At 29.2% G+C, this 20932-nt stretch overlaps 1 protein-coding gene across 1 annotated transcript in view; it reads right to left on the reverse strand.

The window, feature by feature from the left end:
- Positions 1-2607: 2607 nt before the first annotated feature.
- Positions 2608-20932, reverse strand: part of LOC145846406 (usherin-like) — a gene marked incomplete at its 3' end in the record, with an annotated part of 31389 nt that continues 13064 nt past the window's right edge. The window contains exons 24-49 of the mRNA XM_082953218.1: positions 20519-20649; positions 19982-20103; positions 16556-16799; positions 15967-16231; positions 15344-15610; positions 14842-15017; positions 14390-14534; positions 13834-14140; positions 13336-13485; positions 12883-13077; positions 12290-12622; positions 11629-11789; positions 11008-11408; positions 10472-10661; positions 9933-10183; positions 9290-9446; positions 8736-8906; positions 8168-8385; positions 7665-7792; positions 6525-6711; positions 6068-6211; positions 5570-5704; positions 4945-5071; positions 4574-4679; positions 4131-4325; positions 2608-2686 (exon numbers count right to left, since the gene is read on the reverse strand). Coding sequence (XP_082809344.1) covers positions 2608-2686; positions 4131-4325; positions 4574-4679; positions 4945-5071; positions 5570-5704; positions 6068-6211; positions 6525-6711; positions 7665-7792; positions 8168-8385; positions 8736-8906; positions 9290-9446; positions 9933-10183; positions 10472-10661; positions 11008-11408; positions 11629-11789; positions 12290-12622; positions 12883-13077; positions 13336-13485; positions 13834-14140; positions 14390-14534; positions 14842-15017; positions 15344-15610; positions 15967-16231; positions 16556-16799; positions 19982-20103; positions 20519-20649 — 4985 coding nt within the window. The remainder of the gene's footprint in view (positions 2687-4130; positions 4326-4573; positions 4680-4944; positions 5072-5569; positions 5705-6067; positions 6212-6524; positions 6712-7664; positions 7793-8167; positions 8386-8735; positions 8907-9289; positions 9447-9932; positions 10184-10471; positions 10662-11007; positions 11409-11628; positions 11790-12289; positions 12623-12882; positions 13078-13335; positions 13486-13833; positions 14141-14389; positions 14535-14841; positions 15018-15343; positions 15611-15966; positions 16232-16555; positions 16800-19981; positions 20104-20518; positions 20650-20932) is intronic.

Below are 20932 nucleotides of genomic sequence, written 5' to 3' on the forward strand. Positions count from 1 at the left end.
AGTTCAATCTAGTAGCAAAAGTTAATTTATTCAACCTATTATAGTTGAGTAACATAACCATATTAAGGCAGTCATACAGTTTCGTTGGCAGTCATACATTTAAATAATTCTTTTAATGTTAAGTGATTAAGTTCATTTTTATAAGTATATAAATCTAAGGTATGTGAAAAATTAAAAGAAAATAATATTGAAAGAACTATTAACTATACTTTTATCACATGTTTTTAAATAAATTGAAATACTTAAGTCAAAGTTCTTTGAAAAAAACTATTGTTGAGAATCAAAGTATTCACACGAATTTAGAAAACATCTGTTTAAAATCAATATTATCGATCTAAGCAAGCTCGAATATCTTGCGCGGTTGTACTTTTATCTTTTAGTGGTCTTCCTTTATTTTAAATTACGCTAAAAAGTAAGCTCCTTAAATCTACTTTATCAAAAGTATTTTTAAAAAGCAGAAATTTATGTATTTATATGTTCATTAATCATGGAGTTTTATAATAAACTTTAACTTTTGAAAAAAACTTTAAAATTATATTACTGTTAAGACTAGTTTACTAAAGTTTCCAAATTCTTATCTAAACAGTATTTATTTTATATTTTTATTTAAAGTCACTGTGACGTATCTATTATCAAGCTTTAATACATGTTAATATTATATTCTAATGCTTGGTTAACACAAAAGTAGTTGATAAATGTGTACTATAAAAATTTTTACTTGAAAAAATTTTAGTGTATTTCTCGATAAATTTATAAAAATAAACTAAGTTTTAAAGTTCTTACTTTTAAGCATTTTAATTAAATTAATTTTAAGACTTACTGAATAAGTTCAGCACAAAGTATGATACTTAAAAACTAAACAAAAATTAATTAAAAACAATTAATATTATACTGTAAAACTTTAGAATTTATATAACTTTCATTTGAAAAAATAAAAAATTTGTACAAAAGTTGCTTAATTAAAGTTTGATGATTAATTAATGTTTTTATTTTAAGCCATTGAAAAACAATATCTTTTTAAATGTTAATATATCATAAAACAAATTTTTAGAAATTTATTAAATAATATAAACAAAACTGTATAATATTATCGAAATTTCAATGAGACATAAGTAAAATTGTTTTCAATTTTTATATATGTTTGTGTTCATAAATATTACATAACTTATTATAGTTTAATGTTGACTTAAACCATCAAGTTCAAATTTAGTTCTGGTTGCCAGTATTTTTTATAAGTTCTTATTAAAGCTAACCTAATACACGACATTAGTGTTCAAATAGCTTAACAAACATATATAATGAATTTAAGAAATATGTCTAAAACAAATTCAACGAAGAGATCAGCTAATAGTATTTGTCCGATACTGTAGACATCAATTTTTAAATCGGTTAATTTTCCGATAAAAACATTTAAGTTTTGTTATCAATAACAAAGTATTTGTTTTCATATGGAAAACTATTTCAAATATTTTAACTTAAAAGCTGAACTTTGTCGGTATGAAAACGTCGAAAGGGAGTTATTTATTTTTTTTATTTTAATCATTTTTATCTGGTATTTTTTTCAAGTTAAAGCAAAAATTAGTTCTTTTAACAATGGTTTTTCTGTAAGGACTTTTGTTTTTCAAGTTATTACTTTATACAGTTAATGTTTTCAAATTTTTTATTTTTATTTGCTTTCTGACAAAACAAACTACCTTATAGATATTTTTTTTATTTTATAAATTACAACTGAAGCTCTTCTAACTAACACTAAAATGAAACTTGTCTATTTGTCTCAATTACGTATACGAAATAAACATAAAAAAATTATAAACAAGTAAAAAAAAAGATAAAATAGAATTTTACAACCTTAACTGACATAATAGAAATAATTATAGCAGAATATCTATCAAGAAAGTGGAAACAAAAATGAAACAAATAAGTAATAATTTTGCGGCGTAGTTTCAATAGCCTTCAGCAAATTTAAACCAGTAATTTTTTTTTTGTTAAACAATGTAATTACCGTTATTGTTTTGTTTAAAGCGTTTTATCAGTTTTTTTTACGCAGATTTTTCTTAACAAAAAAAGGTTAACTTATTTTAGATTAATGCTAAGTAATCGTAAATATAGATATAAAATGCTTAATCAAAAAGACAATAGTTAATTAAATACATATGTTTTTTTAAATAAAATACCAAATAAATACATCTAGTTGAATGAACTAGGTTTATATGTAAAGTTATGAAGAAAATAATTGTACTCAAATCTAAACTCTGATTTTTTGTTGTATATCTGTTCACTAAGAAAAAATTTATTGTACTTAATTACTTTTCTCATACAATTTTTAGTTAAGTTAAAATGCATTTATTTTGTGATATCATTCTGCTTTAGTTTACTTGTGCTAGGCTTTTATTTTTATTTTACCGACAACTGTTTATTACATTCAGAAAGTTTCAATTGTCCGTTGAAACATCTATTTCCTATATACAAAGATTTTTATTTTAAACAACAAAAACCAATACAAACAAATCAATTTAAAGGACTAACCTTAGGTACAAATGAACATAGATTTTCCACTTCAAGTTAATACTTAAAACTATAGTAGTAAATTAATTCAAACGGACTAACCTCTGGTGCAGAGGCCTTCGTAGTAACCGGTTTCGATTTTTCACTTTTCGTACATCCAGCCGGAGTGCACGCTTCTATACTGTTTATTTTAATGAATATAAGTTGATAATTTATTAGAACTTTGTATTTTTGTTATATATTTATACTTCATTGTTTTCTTTGTACTAAAAAATGTAGTTATGTTCGCATAAAACTTTTAGTTTTTTGTAATGGTTTGTTGAAATAAAAATGAAAATATTTATATAAAACTACGGTGTAAACAAAAAAAAGTGCAATTAGTTTAAGTATTAAATATAGTTTATTACAGTTATCAAACGTAAGTTTCGAATAAATTTTTACCACTTATTTACTTAGATCAACAAAATAAACAAGGATTGTATTATTATAAGACATAAACATTTTAACTTGTACGGTAAAACTAGTAAAATATAGTACAACTCAAGAAAAATTACAGTTTGTATTATTGAGCAAGATTAATATTTTTATCACATAAATCAATACTATACGAGGAGCGATTAATTTTTAAAGCACAAGAGCATGCTGTAGTTTTGCCAAGTGTTAATTAAAGCAAATACATATATGTTTTACTTCAAGTGTGATTACTTATTTTGATAAAAACCAGACATTGTTAGCATTCATTTATAATTCTTTATAACATGCTTTTTTGTCAAATTTTTAATCGAAAACCTAAACAAAAAAATACGTTCTTCAAAAACGTAAGTTTAAGAAAATTAAAAATAGGGTAAATTTATAAATGTACAATCTACTTTATTTTTTAAATGAATGTTTTTTTAGTTGTTAAATTATGTAAACTACTTAGTAAATTTTACCAATATTTAAATATTTTTTTTAAACTAAGTTACTAAATTTGTACAAAAGTATACTTTTCAAAGAAAGTGTAGAAAAAAAAAATTGAGTTTTGTTTTTTTAGTGCCTAGTTTAAAAAAAAACGAAGACCGTATGTTAAAAAAAACATGACGTCAAAATATGCTATAAAGCATCAGAAATAAATGCTAACAATATCTGGTTTTTATCATATAACTTGGCCTAACGTAAAAGCTACAGCATAAAAAAGAATTAAAAGTTTGATAATAAAAACTTATTTAATTTAGAGTAAAAAGTTATATAAGCTACTAGACTTGTAAAATAAATCAAGTATGAACTACAGTATAAATAAAACAAAACAAAACATATAAATCTTTAGTTATTAATAGTCGAAAAAAACAAAGTAGTACAAGTAGTGAACGATTTAAGGTAAACATTTTTTACAGCATTTAAAAAAAAACTTAAATATAAAATAATTTATTTATAAGCAAACATTTTTAAGACAATAAAAAAGAGCATTTATAAGCAAGCAAGAACAACTCTTAGTACAGTAACTAGTTTCTTACAAAAGTAAACCTAAACACAATGGACCAATAGTTAAAATTGTAAACTTGATTAGAACTTAAATAAATTCTTACTGCAGAGAAAATTTACAAAGTTTTAGCTACAATCAAGTATACTACAAAATTAAAACAAACCTGAATGTGTAAGTAGTGAACGGCTTCATATTGTAAACTTCGTACTCAGTTAGATTTCCCGCCAACTCGATCAACTCGCGATCGTCCAACCATAACTTGTATGACGTCACAATACCGTTGGGTGACGCTGGAGGCGACCACGTGACGTATATCATGGCTTGGTTGCGGTTGACTGCCTTTGGTGGTTCAACAAAGCTGTGGAGAAGTCGTAGTTGAAATTAGTTGTGTTTAGTATAACACCATCTAATAGATATAAACATTTCCTACTATTTTAGCAAATACTTGGATAATAGTATTGAGGAATGTTTTTTAAAATTCAATTTCATCAGATATAAATTTTTAGAGAGAAATGGACTTAAATTAAGAGTTAAAAAATAAAAAAAAATTTCTTTTAAAACAAATTTATAAACGAAAACTCTGATTTATTACTGAATTTTACCAACCTAGGTGTAGACGGTAAGGTGAAAATAGAACTCCATTTACTAGGATTAGTTCCATAGTTATTAGAAGCTAATAGCTGAAATTCATATTCTCTGTATGGTAGAAGACCTAAAGATGAAGGGTGTAATTGCTAAATTGTATCTATATGATAACATAAAACTTCATTAAATTTTTAATAAAGAATTTATTGTTTTCATATAATCTAGACTCTAGGCTGAAACATATAACTTATAACTTTTATTTTATGTCTAAACTATGTAAAGTAGCTGAAACTAAGCTATTATAATTTTCTTAACTAAGTTTCTTCGTGAAACAAAGAAGAAGAATATTATGTTTTGCACAAGAAGTTAATATTTCTTAAACTCGGATAAACCTGTCAGATTGTAGCTCATTTGCCGAGTATCTTCATCAAAAAGATGCACTTCGTCGCTCTGGGGATTTTTCTTTCTATATATCAGTTGGAAAACTGACTCTCCAGGTGCATTGTTTCTTGCAGTATCCTGAAAGTGTTAAAATGTTTTAAAATTCAAGTGTTTAAAAGTTCTTTATTTTACAATGTTTCTCCCTATTTATAGTATTTGGGTAAACATTTGCTTAAGTAAACGTTTTTTGATTGTGATTTTTTTCTTGGAAAAAGCTCAAGTTGAGAATTTAAATTGTTATAACATAATACGTATACAACAATTTTTATGCGTTTTCTGCATTTCAACTTTTTACAAACCGTTGTATTTTGAAATGTTTTGATTACATTTAACAGTTTTGTGAACACTAGGTATTCTGTAATAACCCTTTTATCCAATAAAACGTAGAACTTACTTCATCTTTTATATAATTTTAAAAACTAGTGAAATTTTACATTTTAATGGGATCTTTTAATATTTTACATAATTTTAAAAACTCCTAGTTATTTTTTTTTAATTTAATGTTTTAGTTTTTACGAAAAATATATATATAAATTTTGCTATAATGTTTTATATGTATATAGTTAATTTAACAACCTCCCACGAAGCGAGAATGGAGTTGGAGGTTGTGGTGATGAGTTTGGGGGCGGGAATCCCCTCGGGTTTTCCCGGTGGCATGGAAACCGTCCTCATGTTGCTAAACAGGTGACCAGCCGTGTTGTATGCCTTAACCTGTGTGACGTCATAGTATAACACTTATACTATTTATCTATTGTAATTATTGTTTTTGAATATTTATCTGCGGTTTTTGTGTGAGGTTACTTAAAAGTTTACTTGTTGTTTGTTACATTATTTGCCTAAGATTAGTTGTAAACAACTCTAAAACTTTTAAGTGGAAACATACTTTTGAATCAGTTATTCTCTTTAATTTTAGTAAGTTTAAATACAGACATGAATATGGGTTATATTTTTAAAATTACACGTGAAACGATTAACTTTAATTAATAATATTAACATAATTTTGTTAAAAAAACATTTTATTTAAAAATTTTATACACTTTCTCTGTTGTTCTTTTACTATAACAGTTTACTTACTTTTACGATATAATCAGTAAAAGGCATGAGGCCTTCAATTTTCTGCCATTCCGCGTATTCGCTAGTGTTCAGCAAAACTCTCGTTTGTTTTTCTATCACAAATTCATCTACGTTCTCAGCAAAGAACAACCCTTGACAGATTACCTGTGTGTTTAAAAAAGTGTTTGTTATCCATCAAAACTATTAGACACTTATTTATCGTAGATGATTGGCATATAGTTTTTTACTTTAATAATTGAATAGTTGAAACAAAGAATAAACTACAAGCTAAAGTTACTTATTTAGATAAAGCTCTATGCAGCGTAATATTTCAAAATAAACAATTTTAAAAACATATTTTAACTATATTAGTTTAAAAAAGGGATCAAGTTATAATTAAGTTTATTAGTTTAAAAAACAAAGTGTTTTGTATATTATAACTAAAAAAATTGAAACAATTTTACATCACCATACTAACCTGATAAGTGAGTTCACCATTCTCGCTTGCCGGTTTGGACCACTTAGCTTCCAACGTCTTGGGTCCTACCACCGTCACTGAAAGCCTCACTTCACCCTCAGGTGCGCTCTCTAGTGTCCGGTGTGTGACGAATGGGGAGAAACTGCATCCGATTGTGGTGCACACCTTCAATCTGAACTCGTGCTCACTGTATGTAGGTATACATATCATTATCTAATATATTACTATATACTACTGTATAATATATAATATATATACTCCACTCATTGTACATAACATACAGTTACAGTGTTAGATATTTACATGTTTTTTTAGTTGTAGTAAAAAATTACGAGTTTTTACTAACGCACAAACATTTAAAACAAACTATTAGAACATTATAAACTATATATTTTTCAAACTTGAACCTGATTTGGTCATTGTATATAAAACTGTTAAAGTCCAACTTGAAAGTTTAACAGTACTATCTATAAATTATTACATATAAATCTAAAAGGAACGAAAACTTGAAGTAATTTATTATCGAATAAAATTAAACAAACAATGTTAAATTTTTTTTTACAAATAAATTTTTTTATATCGAGTGCTGTTTGATTTTATCAAAAATAAAACTCTTAAACGTACTAAAATATGTATGTAGAGGTATATACATCATCCAATATGTTACTATATGCTAATATATATATACTATATAATACATACTCAACTCTCTGCATATACCACACAAAACGTGTTAGATATTTACATATTGATTATTTGTAGTAAAATATTACGAGTTTTTATAGAAAACTAAAGCACAAACATTTAAAACAAACTGAATATTTTTCAAATTTGAACCTGATTTGGTCTGGCAGCTGTATATAAAAATGTTTAAGTACAACTTAAAAGTTTATCAGTAATAGCTATAAATTAGTACACATATAGGAAATATGTACTAAACATATACTAATAAGAATAAAAAGTTGAAATCAAGGGTTGGTTATTGATTAAAATTAAACAAACAAGGTTTTTTTCTTTTTTTAAAAAACTCTTTTATATCAAGTGCTGTTTAATTCTATCAAATACAAAACGTTTAAATACATTAAAATTTAATTAATTATAAAAATAGTTAGCTTTCACTAATAATCAAAAGTATTTTACCTGTAAGCTCTCATGTACTCAACAACAAACGATCCGGTTTCAGTAGAAGTGTGAATTATTTCGTCATTTTTGTACAGTGTGTACAAAGTTATTTTCCCATTAGGCATTTCCGGTTCTGACCACGAAACCTGTGTAAAATTGTTGTTTTAATGGTGAATATACTATAACATTGTTTTAACTAGTTTACAACTCTAAGTGCTTTAAAAATACAACTAATAAGAGTTCACGCCATAATTGCAATGTTATTTTACAAAAAACAAATTTGAGATGTAACACTATTTTGAACATGGACTACTCCTGTGAGCTAAAAATTCAAACAAAAAAGTTTCAAAAAAAGATCGTACACAATTATATCGTGACGTAGATTTACACCTTTTCTTTAACTTTGATGTTCACTTTTAAAACTGCAGCTTATTGCAAGAATCATACGATTTATATTAATCTACAACATCACAAACAACAAATGTCGAAATAAATTACTTTTATATGAATAAACAACGAACCGTGAAAGTGGAAGAGCTGTTGGATGTGACATGGGGAGCGGGCACTTTCTCAGGTATGCTCTCGTGAGTCCTGCACTGTGTAGGGTGGGATTTCGTGCAACCTCCGTATGTGCATGCCGATAGTGTGACGTAATAAAGAGTGCCGGCTGTTAAATTGTCAAGTTTGTGGGTGAGGAAGTTCTCAGTTGATGAGTATACTACCTCGTCTACTTCCGATTCTGTGTTTTTTAAAAGAAATAAAGAATAATTAGTTTGACCTGGTTAAATTATGTTTATACAGTATTGCGTAAATCTGAGCACATGTTTGAACTAATAAAAATAAAATTAGTAGTTTGTATACAAAAAGTAAATACTACTCTTTAAATGTTGTACAAACCATATTTTGCAGAAGCAAAGTATTTTTAAGCAGTATAGCTTCTTATAGAAATGTCAATTTTGTTCTACAAAACACAAATATTAAGATAAGCTTAAAATCAAGGTAAACAACTGTCTATAAAAGCAACACATAATTTGAAATAGTAACGACCACATAAAAAAGCCACTAAACAACTATAATTCTAACACCAACCGTCCTCCCTGAGCAGTATCTCGTATTTTTTGAACACGCCGTTCAGCACCGACGGTTCCAGCCACCTGAGTTCAACCTCGTGGGGTCCCTGCACGCTCACCATCACCTGATCCACGTAGTTGGGGGGCAACTGACCGCTCAGGATACGAATATTCTTGCTGATGTTGCATCCTGGTGAAGAATTATATATTTTATTTACAATTGGAGGGAGAAATAAAACGAGTTTAGATTTTTATTTAGATTTTATTTACGTTATCTTATTGATGTTGCAACATGCTCAGTTTAACTTTCAAAACATTTTAAGTCTTCATGTTAAAAAAAAAGTAATAAAAAAATTATCTTCTAAACTAATTAGCTCAAAAACCAACTGTTGCTGTTTTAAAATCAATATGTGCTTCTTGCTTAAGTTTATATTCATTATTAACTTAATAAAACTTCAAGTGTTAGGCCAGTTTAACTTTTTATCAAAATTAGAGTTATTCGAAAACATTTATCAGTGTTTAAGCTACCTATTAAGTTCAAAATGGTAATAGGCTAGTTATTATAACACTAACCTGCAATAGTACAAGCTTCCAATTTGAAAGTTTGATAAGTAAATATGTCCAAATTATCCACAGTATAGTTTGTATCCAAACCAGTGTATATCTGACTGCCGTTCAAATACAACGTGTAGTTTAATATAACTCCGTTCGGGTGTAGTGGTGATTTCCACTGTTTAAAGAATGAGTTTAATTATTTAATGAATTTAGAGAGATACACTTTTTAAAGCTTAGTTTAAATATAGTAATAAGCCTTTTAATCATTTAATAAATTTAAGAAAATTCAACTGAACAGAATTTGTTGAAATTGTTTAAATTTAATTAAAGGGTTGTTACAGTTTAAAAGTTGTAATATTTACTACAACAGATAAATTTTAACTATAAAAAGATAAAAACAAATATTGATTACTAACTGTTTTAGTTTAAAAATTTATTTTAATTTAACTTCAAAAATCTAGCAAAACTAAAAATTAGTTAAGCTTAAATTAAGTTAGAATGAAGTCTACAGTCACATAGCAATGTAAAGGTTAGTTTTAAATATTTAGCAGCAAAGATACACGCTATGTTTCTGCTATAACTAAAAAAAATATTTCGAATAGAAAACTTAAATATATAATTCATTTAGTTTTTTTATAAACTTTTAATACTTTTTTCTCACCTTGACGGTCATGTTGCTCGGTGTGACGTCGGCTTCCGGCTCAATGACGTCATCCGGCGCCTCGGAGGGGGTTTTTATTTTCAACTCGCCGACACTGGAGGCGCAGTTCTCCTCGGTGCAAGCCCGCAACGTCATCAGGTACTCTTGATCCGGGGTGAGTGACGTCACGTTGCCGCGGTACACGTCACCGTCGAACGTGAAGTTTCGCGTTGGGGGAAGTTTTAAAGACGTCATCATTGTTGAGTTGGTTGCTGTTTAGAAGAGGTAAGATTGTTTTGATTTTGGCAAGTAAGATTAAAATTTTAATTAGATAAGAAATGTTTATGATTTGTTTCAGATTTAAAGTTTATCGAAGTTTGATTAAATTTTATTTTGTTCCTACAAAAAGACATGGATAATATTTTGAGCTCCACATAATTTTTCTAATGCACAACAAATGGCTAATTTCAAAATTGTTTATGCAACTTTAAAAATATTTAATATAATCTAAAACCAATCATACTTAATATAAAATCATAACAAAATAAACAAACACTAACGAGTAGCAGTGACCGTGAAATTCAAAACAACCCCGTTTGATTGCACGGGGTCCTTCCAGCTCACGCCAACTCCCCTCCCATCGTAGTATACGGGGTCGAAAGGGGCAGGAACTTGGAGGGGTTTACCTTCACCTGATCTCATAATCACCCATTTGCCCTGCGCGACCCCACCACCGTTTGAACTCGATACCTGATAAGATAGTTGTTTATTTCATTGTTTGTACAAAATAAAGTTTGTGTTTTGAGTAACAAAGACTCGTATGCTATAAGGCTATTATGTTTTGCAGCCATGTTCTAACTAATATATTTTCCAGCAAGTTACTTTAGTTTTGTTATTTGTGAATTAAACATAAATTCGACATTTGTATAGTTGCTTGAAGTTTTAGAATGTATGGTTTAGTTCAGATAATATACGAAAACGAAAAAATTAAGGGAAAAAGTGAAAAGTTAATAGTTATTTATTTGACATATAAACTTCTCTTTTATAAGAAAAATACTATTAAAACTAAATCGATTTAATTTTATCGTAACAAAACCTTGTACAGCATCCTGGTGAAGGTCGACCCAACGTCATCAACAAAACTTTTATCCCCTCCCTCGTAAACCTTCAAAACAGGGTATTCACTGCAAACAAAACTCTCGTTTCTCATAGCAACCGCCTCTTCCGTTGTCATGGCTTCCATTCCCGACGCGCTGCTATCAACAGTGATGTCATTTTCGATTATTACGTCATCATTCTCGTGAGCGGGGCATCCGTCCAAGTCGACAAGTTTGGCAACTCTGACGTCATCAACCAAGTCTATTATGATGTCATTGAAGCGGAACATGCGCATGCACCCTCCAAATGACTGGGGTGAATCGTCTAGCAACGAGAGGAGGTCGCCTAGCAACGGGTAACCACCGAGGTACAAGTCCCCATCCAGATCAACGTCGGCTTCTGAGTATTTGAGTTTAGTTTAAAACCCATATTGATTAAGTCAGAAATAAAATAAAAATTTGTTTTTGTATTGTTAGTTTCTTTATTCTACTTATATAAAATAATTAATGCTTTAATAAACTTTTCGAAACTTTAATTTAGTTGTTTTTATTAATATTTCAAAAATATACAAACAACATTATAAATCAAACTTTATTAAACCAGATTTTACGATTCGAACCTGTAGGCATTGTTACGTCAGAAGAGTAATATTTGTAATCAAGTTCCATTCTCAAAACTCCTTGTGAATTTTCAATCGTTAGGTGGTGCCAAATTTTGTCGCATATTCTTATTTTGATGCTCGATTCGATTATTTCCTCGTTTTCTTGCGATATTATGCATCTAAAATTATTAATATTATTTGTAGATTACATAATAGTATTAATACAGTTATACTTAAACTTTACAATGTTTTACAGATAAATTCAAAAAACAAACTGTTATGAATAGACATCTTAGTAAAGCGTAATCAGAATAAATTGTCAAAGTTTTAAATTTTAAATAAAAGTAGAATCTTTTTATTTCAGATTTTTATTGTTAACAAGTTTTAATCTGAAATACAATACAAACATTTTAGAATCAAAAAAATAAATATGAATATGATTTTTAGCTTTTGTTAAAAACATTTATTGGGTGTAGGCTAGAACTAGTAAAACCAACGTGAATCAATAAAAAGTGTGCATTTTAAGTTTTTCATGCTAATAATATAAACTACAAAAATTTATAACACTATACAAAACACTATAAACTAAAAACTAAGTAATATTTTTGAACGATTATGAAACACTGTGTGCGAATTGCAAACAAAAGCTTGAAATAACTGAACAAAGAAATTTTCTCACCGTATGGTGTCGTTGTTGAGCGTGGCAACCATCAAACTGTCTTCGAAAATTCCCCTCGCCACAAAAATAATCCCCACGTTACTGTCCGTCCTAAACTCCACCTCGATCTTCCAACCCTGCCTGCTCAACACTCCCAAGTTGGTTTCCATTTCGAGGAATCCCCTTCCGAGAAAGTGGACCGCGTCACTGTTCAAATTTTTGGGGCAGCCGTGCCATGGTTGGTAAACCCTGTGCCACTTTTGCGCGGTGGACCATTCTATATCGGTCCACTCTCCTAAACCGCCGTGTTGCTGCTGCACCCGGAACCTTTTCAGGCATCCCACTAGTGGTGACCTGTTGTGTGGTTGAAAACTATCGAGTTTTGAAAAATATAATTTTTTTGAATTTACTTATAACTTGTGTTATAAGTTGTAATACTCAATAACTTAGAAGATAAAAAAATGGTTTTTGTTTTATAAGAAGGACTTCAAAATAACGTAAAACAAATTTACTGTTATGTGCATAGGTTTAACTTTTAAACACGCTTAAAACAAAAGCAAACAACCAACAATTTTGTTTGAAATAAAGGTTTACCTATACATTTTGTAACGAACCTGACGACTTGCAGATCACCAAAGTCGTCCTTCCTAGTCAAGTTGAAATCGTCCGGTATTCCCCCGAGGTAAACCCCCACGTTCGCGCCAATTACGTTCGCCCTCTGCACGTTTTCGTCGTCACCTTGTGGAGGCTCTGTTGGGGTGCGACCCGTGTAAACGTCGTCCACTTCTATGAAACCTCGTCTGTCAAATCTGTTTAGATGCAAGTTGATTAAAAAGTATGTAACTAATAATTGTTAACATCATATTTCAACTACCGAGAAAAATTAAACTGTTTATAACTTTTTTATTCACATATAAAACTACATAGGGTTATTTACTAAACTTAAATTAGCTTTTAAATAAATCATCACACAAAAAATTATAAAATTTTATTTACCTTAAAAAATTTCGACAGTATGTAAATCAAGCTTAATTCCACTTTTACAAAAACTATTAAGAAAAATTTACCTGTTAGCTTCAATTTTATGCCATTTTCCGTCATTATACTTTTTTCCATCGTCGTTAGATGGAGTAACTGCAGTTGCCTTGTTTTGAGTGTCGAACAAGAACCAAGGTCTACCGTCTCTCAATTGCAATACCAAGTACTCTTTTCTGTATCTGTATATAACAAATTCTATATTAAACTGCTATGATATGTTTTTATTTAAAATATTTTAGTATAAGCAAAAATTCTTAAAATAAGCTATACGCGCAAGTAAGTCTTCTTTAAAACTATACAAGTACTGTTTAAAAAATGTTATGAGTTATGAAAATAAGTATTTTAAATGAAACAAGTTTGAAATGAAAAAAATACAATTCAAAGTTCTTTGTTGAAATAAAAAAGTGTTATTGGTTACAAATAAAAATAACATTATTTAAACTTAGACAATATATAATAAAAAAAAATATTTTTTAATTGAATTTTTTTTTTAAATTTAGACAATATATACTAAGCAAAACTCTTACCCCTCAATACCGATGGGAGAAGCGGTGAAGAATATCAACCCGTCTTCCCTCAACGTCTTAAAATGAACTTGAATCCCGCTGTATGACGCATCTACGGGTATGACGTCACTATCGAACATGACGTAGGACTTGCCGGGAAACCTCACGCCTGATTGAACATGTAAAGGTGGTTTGGAAAGGGGAATTTCCCTCCTGTGCAGGTGGAAGGTGGGAAGGGGGCCGTTTATTTTCATCGGGTCGTCCCATTTGATGTGGACTTGGGTTTGGTTGCGGTGAGTCTGGACCGCCCTTTTCTGGCCGACTGGTGCTGTTGAAAGCAAAAAAATTTTGTGAATGAAACCATTGTTCTGTACAGCTGGTACAAACATAATTGGCCTTCAACGTAAGTGAAAAATTCAATTAAAAATGGTATAACTTTTTACATAACTTTTTGGTTAATTTTTCGTTAATTAGCTTAAATTTTGCATTGAGTAAATTTTAGTTATGTTTCATAAAAATTTTCAATTTTTTACAAATTTAATTTTCCAGTTTGGCATGCAGCTTTTATTTAACTGACCAGCAGGTAGAGTGGTAGTTTTCTCCGAAGTACTTGTAACGCAACCGACAGAATTGCACAGCCTCATTTTAAATTCGTACTCGGTATAAGGTTTGAACCCTGATGCTAGAAAGTTGGTTACTTTCTCATTGCCAGAGAATATCACCTGAAATAAAAGCACATGTTGTTATGAAACAACAAGATAAAAATATTAAATTGGTTTAAGTGTTTGTGGAAATGTCAATGACACTTGACAAACTTATTCAGATTAAACGAAGTTATTTTTGTTTGTCAATTAGTTATGTACCATAAGAGTTTTAGTTTGGAAAAAATTAAATTTATAAAAAAATCCTAAACTGATTAGTCTTGTGTTGTTAAAATCTACCTTTCACAACTAAAAAAATAAACATGGTTTAATGACTTATATAATAATAAAAGCAAACAAGCAAAAACTAAAAATATGTTGTTCTCACTTTGTCTTCTTTTTCAGGGGCGTAGGGGTTGACGTCCCTGTTGGAGGTTACCATGACAACCTGGTACATTACAACGAGGCCCCTCACTTCGGTTACCATGTCGGGTATTTCCCATGAAATATTCACGTCAGTTGACGAAATTGGGTCGAGTTGAGGGGGAGGCATGAAGACTGGTTCTAATAAAAATATGTAATTGAATTTTATGAATTATTTAGATTACCAGTTATAACACAAGTTTTCAAGTTTGAAGTCATTAAAAACCTATTGATTCATCAATTTATTTAGAAAAATTTAGCATGTAATTTAGGTATTTTAAGTTTAATCTGCTTACTTCTTATTCATAAAGCTTCTCTTGAATAAATATGAAAGTGCTTTATCAAAAATTATAAACAGTTATACGGTAGAAAACAGATTATTGTAAAACTATATAAACATTTAATAAAGTACACAAGTTATTAAAGTAAATTTAACTAAATTATAATTTTAAAAAACATTATTTTACCTCCTTCCAGGGTTCTGGCGGTGATCCAGTTGCTCCTCACCGACCCCAGGCTGTTCCAACTTGTAACGAGGAACTCGTACTCTGTAAACGGCACCAGATCCTCCACCGTGAAATTAGTCTGTGGGGGGTCCACGTGTCCCCTCTGACCGTATGGCGAACGCGGGTTGAACGCCCCGTATGTTTCGAATATGACTTTCTGAAGCGGGTTGTTGGACCCTGTGTGGTCAGGTTTGCCACGCATCATCAGCTCGTACTGGATTATTATACCTGAAATATAAATTTACGAATGCTGCTTTAATTTGGTTGATGTTTTTAAACTAAGTCTTAACTTCTAGTAGTTCAGAGCTCAAGTTAATATTTAAAAAATCACGAAAAAAACTTAACTAATCTCAATATATTTTAGTGACTAATCTGGATATATTTTTGTTTGAAATGTTATCGTTTGTATTAATAAAACATATACTTTTACCCAATGATAGTACCTTGAATAAAGAATTAACTTGTTTGTGATTCATTTATATCTATATCATATTATTTTACTAGTTTAAAGAAATGTGAGTATAGTTAACATAAAACTAGCTTTAATAGCAAAGTTTTTTCAATAATTGCAACCTAATATTTACCATTAGCTCTCTCTGGTGGTTCCCATTCGACGTACAGCGACGAGTTGGACAGCGCGGTGACGTTGGGGGGACACTGGTCGCTGGGGGCGTCCTCGGTCGTCATGGCAACCACTGGTTGGGAATCCCCGCACCCCCCACTCGTGCACGCCCTCAGCACGAACGTGTAGTTGGTGAAGGCGTTCAGCGTTTCTATGGTGACTCGCGTCTCCAATCCCCTGTAGTGCGTTGTGACGTCTTCAGTATATGGTGGGTCACTCGTTGTTGACTGTTGGGAAATAAATACTTTGTAACGTCTTTCAAAATGTTTTTTTTAATTTTTTTGACATACAAATAGTTTTTAAATTTAAACAACGTTTTGAATGAAGATAGTTAATTTCTTACGTCAGCAAGATATAAATTCATGTAAAGCTTGGAAAACAGTATTTATTATTGTTTTTTTGTTATATATATTTATTATATGGATTCTGAAATGCAACCTACAAGATTTAAAAGTTAAATTTACCTGTGGCTTTTATTTGCCGGTTATTTACCAACATATTAAGGTTTTAAATTTAAATAAACAATTTATTTGAACAAAAACAAGCCCAACCTGCAGCACGTAAGTTTCAATGGGTCCGTGCGCCACCTCGGGCTCGCCCCACTCGAAAACCCCCCTCTTGTTTGTGACGTCACTAACCAATAATGACGGCATCCCGGTGGGGATTCCCGCAAGAGTGCGCACCCTAGTGGACGGCGACTTGGTGTTTCCACCCTTGTTGCTGGTTTCCAGTAAGTAGGTATACTGGGTGTAGGGCAACAAGTGGGTGTCGTTGAAGTGGTTGTCTTGGTACGGTCTGTGGAAAAAAGTGTAAGGGTATTTAGTTATATTTTTTTATTTCTAGTTCATAAAATAAAAAATTGCTTTGAAACTGTTTCTCATATTAACAATACCTTTAGAATTTTGACTTTTATTTTTTTGAGTTTGTTACTTTCGTAATTATGTTTATACTTGTTATTGTAATAGTACACAGTAGATTGTAGCTTTAATAAACATGCACATCAAAAGCAATATACAACAGTGTTAAAACAATAAAGAACTTTTTTCAGTTGGTACCAAAGAACTTTACATTTTTATGATATTGTAACCAACCTAAAAAGAAACTTAAGTTAATAAAATAGTTTTCACTACAGATAAATTTCTTAAAATAAATAGTTAACAGGAAAAAGGTTTCCATTGAATATATTTCAACATATATTAACTTATTTATCATAATTCGCACAAGAAAGCGCTACGGTAACTAGAAAACTGTTTGAGCAAATATAAAATACTTAAATAACTAATGAAGATTATTTAGAGATAAAACAGTTATTCAACTTTCTAAGTTTGAACTTAACGTTTAAAAGAAAATGGGTCAACTGAATACTTTGACTATTCAAAAACAAAAAAGTAGTAGAGTTAATTAGAAATTATCGAAGGAAAATTATCAAAATCCTAATGTAATAAAACAAGATTGTCAATAAGAAACTCATCCGAAATTTTCATTGAAAAACAGGTTTACAGTTTTGTTTTTTCAATAGTTAGAATGACCGAGTCAACTAAATTATATAGTGGTCATTTTATTCAACAAAAGTTAAATTCAAATTAAAATAAAAAACAGTTCACGTTAAGCAAAAGATATTTGTCAACAAAATGTATAAGTTATTAGTTTAATTTTATTAGTTCAAAAATAGTACACAAATATACGTCACATATAATCAAATCTGCTTAAAAAGAATAAAACCGATGAAATTGAATACATATGAAAGACATATCAAAGCAGTAGTTATCTTACATCTTCAAAGCTGAGTATAGTAAAAAAGCATAAAAAAACATTCGGTAATATATAACGTAAACATTTTTTTTAGTTCATTTTAAAATAATAGACTTTTAAGAATATCTGGAACGTAGTCTGTAAAAGCAAAAAAAAAATAAGTAAAACTCTGTGCACAAAAAATTTATACGCATAATACAAAGAATTTTTAAAAAACTTTATTACTATGACAGTAGAAAAAAGTAAAAAAAAAAAATAAAGTTTTGTTTAGTATGAGAAATTATAGAACAATGACACTTTTTGTTGACGAAGCATTCAACATACAGCCATTAAAAATGCACGAAAAGTTTTATAAAAGAGAAGTTTGAATTATTGATAACTGTTGTCGTAATTGACGATCAGCTGTGTAAAAGAAATTAGGTTGTCACAAATAACTCTAATTGCGACGCACTTGCGAAAAAGGTAATTGATCACGTACCGACGACAATTATGACGTAATAAGTACTTCTGATGTATAATGCACGATGCATTTGAAGTGAAACATGTCAAAAAATATAATCGTTAAGAGTTTTATTCAACTTAAAATTTTCTTCTTAAAATTGTAAGAACTTCATTTTGTACGTTTTGTAAAAATAATAAATTCGACAAAACTAGACAAAAACTTTTGAAACAGTTTATTAAAGAGTCGATAAAATCGAAACTTAAGTAACATTACAAGTATATTTAAGTTTAAAACAAAAAAAGTTTTAAGTGCAATTTTTAAGTTATTTTATGTGTTTGCTTAAAAAAATAAACTAGAACTTAATATAATACATTTAATATTTGTTGTGAACGACAAACTTACTGAGGCTTTTAAGTACTTGAAATAAATTGATTAAGCTGAAGTATGTATTGTTTTCAGCAAATTAAGTTCTCTATAAAGGTATTTCTCTTTACAGTTGTAATTAACAAATGAATTGAAAATTGTTATTAAATTAACTGTTTGAAAAAATGTTTGAGTTATTAAAGTATGTTCGTAGAATTTGTTTTACTAATGAAATTTTAGGCTAGCTAATAAGTTTTCCTAACTTTTTTATTATACTTCAATGAAAAGTAGACAATAAAAGTTTTTTTTAAATGCATTTTTAAATGCTTTAATAAGATTTATTTTGTTCTAATAATAAAGTATTCTAAGTTAAATCTAAACTTTAGTAGAATATCTTTCAAAATATTAAGTTAAATCTACAAAAACAAATGTATATTAAAACATTCTATATCTAAATTGAACGATTTTGTTCACAAAATTATTTTATCAACTGGAAAATTTTATTTTACAAAAAAACTACTTGAGAAGCTGAATAGATCTAATTATAATAACTTGTTTCTAACTTTAAATATTCAAATATGATTTAAATACAATATAAAAAAAAGGTAAGTTAAAAGACATTTGCTAACAAACTAACATACAACAAACATGCATTTATGCAGCCTTGAGCGACAATCAGCCCAAAACTAACTTTTTATCCGGCATATTACGACGTATCCGTCTATGCCAGTACCTAATCACTCTACGTTTGCTAAAATGCATTTTATTATTACACAATTTTTATGCAAATTAATGAAAAACGCTGATTATGACTTATAAAATATTACCCATTTTTGTTTAGTATAATTTACCAACTTTAAAGAAAATGAAGTTTGTCTATTTTTATAACTAGCTTTAAGTGTTAAATAATAAACTGTAGCATTTTTATAAGAATTAGAACAAACTGTGTTTTTAAAAAACATAAAGTTTCCAACTTAAAATATGTAGATTTATTTTTTGTAATCTTTTTTTGTCATTTCCAGCAAACTAACAAAATTAATTCAATGTTTGACTTAATGCTTCATTAAGACGTCATCTATGCTATGACGTCATAATGAAACATTGAGCTTGCTTGTGGTGACATTTTGCAACCACGTGTTAATTTTTACAAGGCATATAAATGAAGCACAAAAATGTCACCACATCAATCACAAGCCACTCAATTCTATTTATTGACCTCAGCGTTTTAAATAGTAAACAAAAAATTAAAGACAAAAAGTTTTCCAAAAGAAAAATAAAACAAACGTGTGTAAATATTAAAAAAAAACTGCAAAACAACTTTATTTCAACATTAAAAAAAGCACATAAAAATTTCGCGTGAGGTCAATAAACAGTTTATTCAAACAATGCAACTAATCGAATACTATGACGTCACACTTACTCGGTGTCGTTGACTTGGTAGATGATCTTGTCATCCCTCATCAGTTTGTATGAAAGCTGATCCCCGTTGGGAAGATCGGGTGGTAGCCACATCAGTTCAACCCAGCTTTGCGTGAAGTTCACCTGGAAATAAAACCTTAGTTAAAGTGTTTAAGTTAAAAGTGTAATGAGATCTATTAGGCGTAAATAGGTAATGAAAGTTTTTTAAAAAGTTTAAAAAGCAAAACAAATGTTAACACCTTTAAACATATGCTTTGGTAATAACCCTAACCAGAAACTTGTATTTACTATTGTTTTTAAATTTAAAGGTTTTAATTAAAAGTATTTGAAAAAGTTAATACTAAGTATAAGACTTAGTATTGCTAAAGCAGTAAAACTTAACTTTACAATAGTAATACACTAATTTATGACTTAAACACGATTAAAGTTTGAGATATAACTCAATTTTAACAACATGTTTCTCTTTTTCCATTTAACTAACTTAATTACCAACAACATTTACTTAGTTTTTGTATACTGAACATAACTATTTACTAACAACAGTGGGTGCGGGTTGTTGTTGGGGATGCGAGTAACAACCGAGCGGGTTTGAAGCAGTCAAAAAACTCGATCCTTTCTTACATTTGCTGCATTTCCTACCCACCACATTTCCCTTGCACTCACACTTGCCTGTTTGTGAGTTTAGAAAAGATGAATATTTTAATTATAGACACTTTTGTTAACTTTGAGCCCTAAATATTTAGTTTTATGCATTACAACCTTTACAACTTCATTTTTGTTTTGTATCTTCAAGTTTTGTTATAAAAAAAGATAAAAACATTTGAGTAAAATAATACATAATTAAGAAGATAATACTTACAGCTTGGTACTGGTTCAATGTTAATTTATGTAAAAGCTTTTAGTCTAAACTAAAATAACCAAGCTTGTAAACTCTTAATAAAAAACACCTTAT

The sequence above is a fragment of the Thalia democratica genome, unplaced genomic scaffold (genome assembly GCF_965202585.1).
Source record: "Thalia democratica unplaced genomic scaffold, ktThaDemo2.hap1.1 HAP1_SCAFFOLD_439, whole genome shotgun sequence".
Classification (NCBI taxonomy): domain Eukaryota; kingdom Metazoa; phylum Chordata; class Thaliacea; order Salpida; family Salpidae; genus Thalia; species Thalia democratica.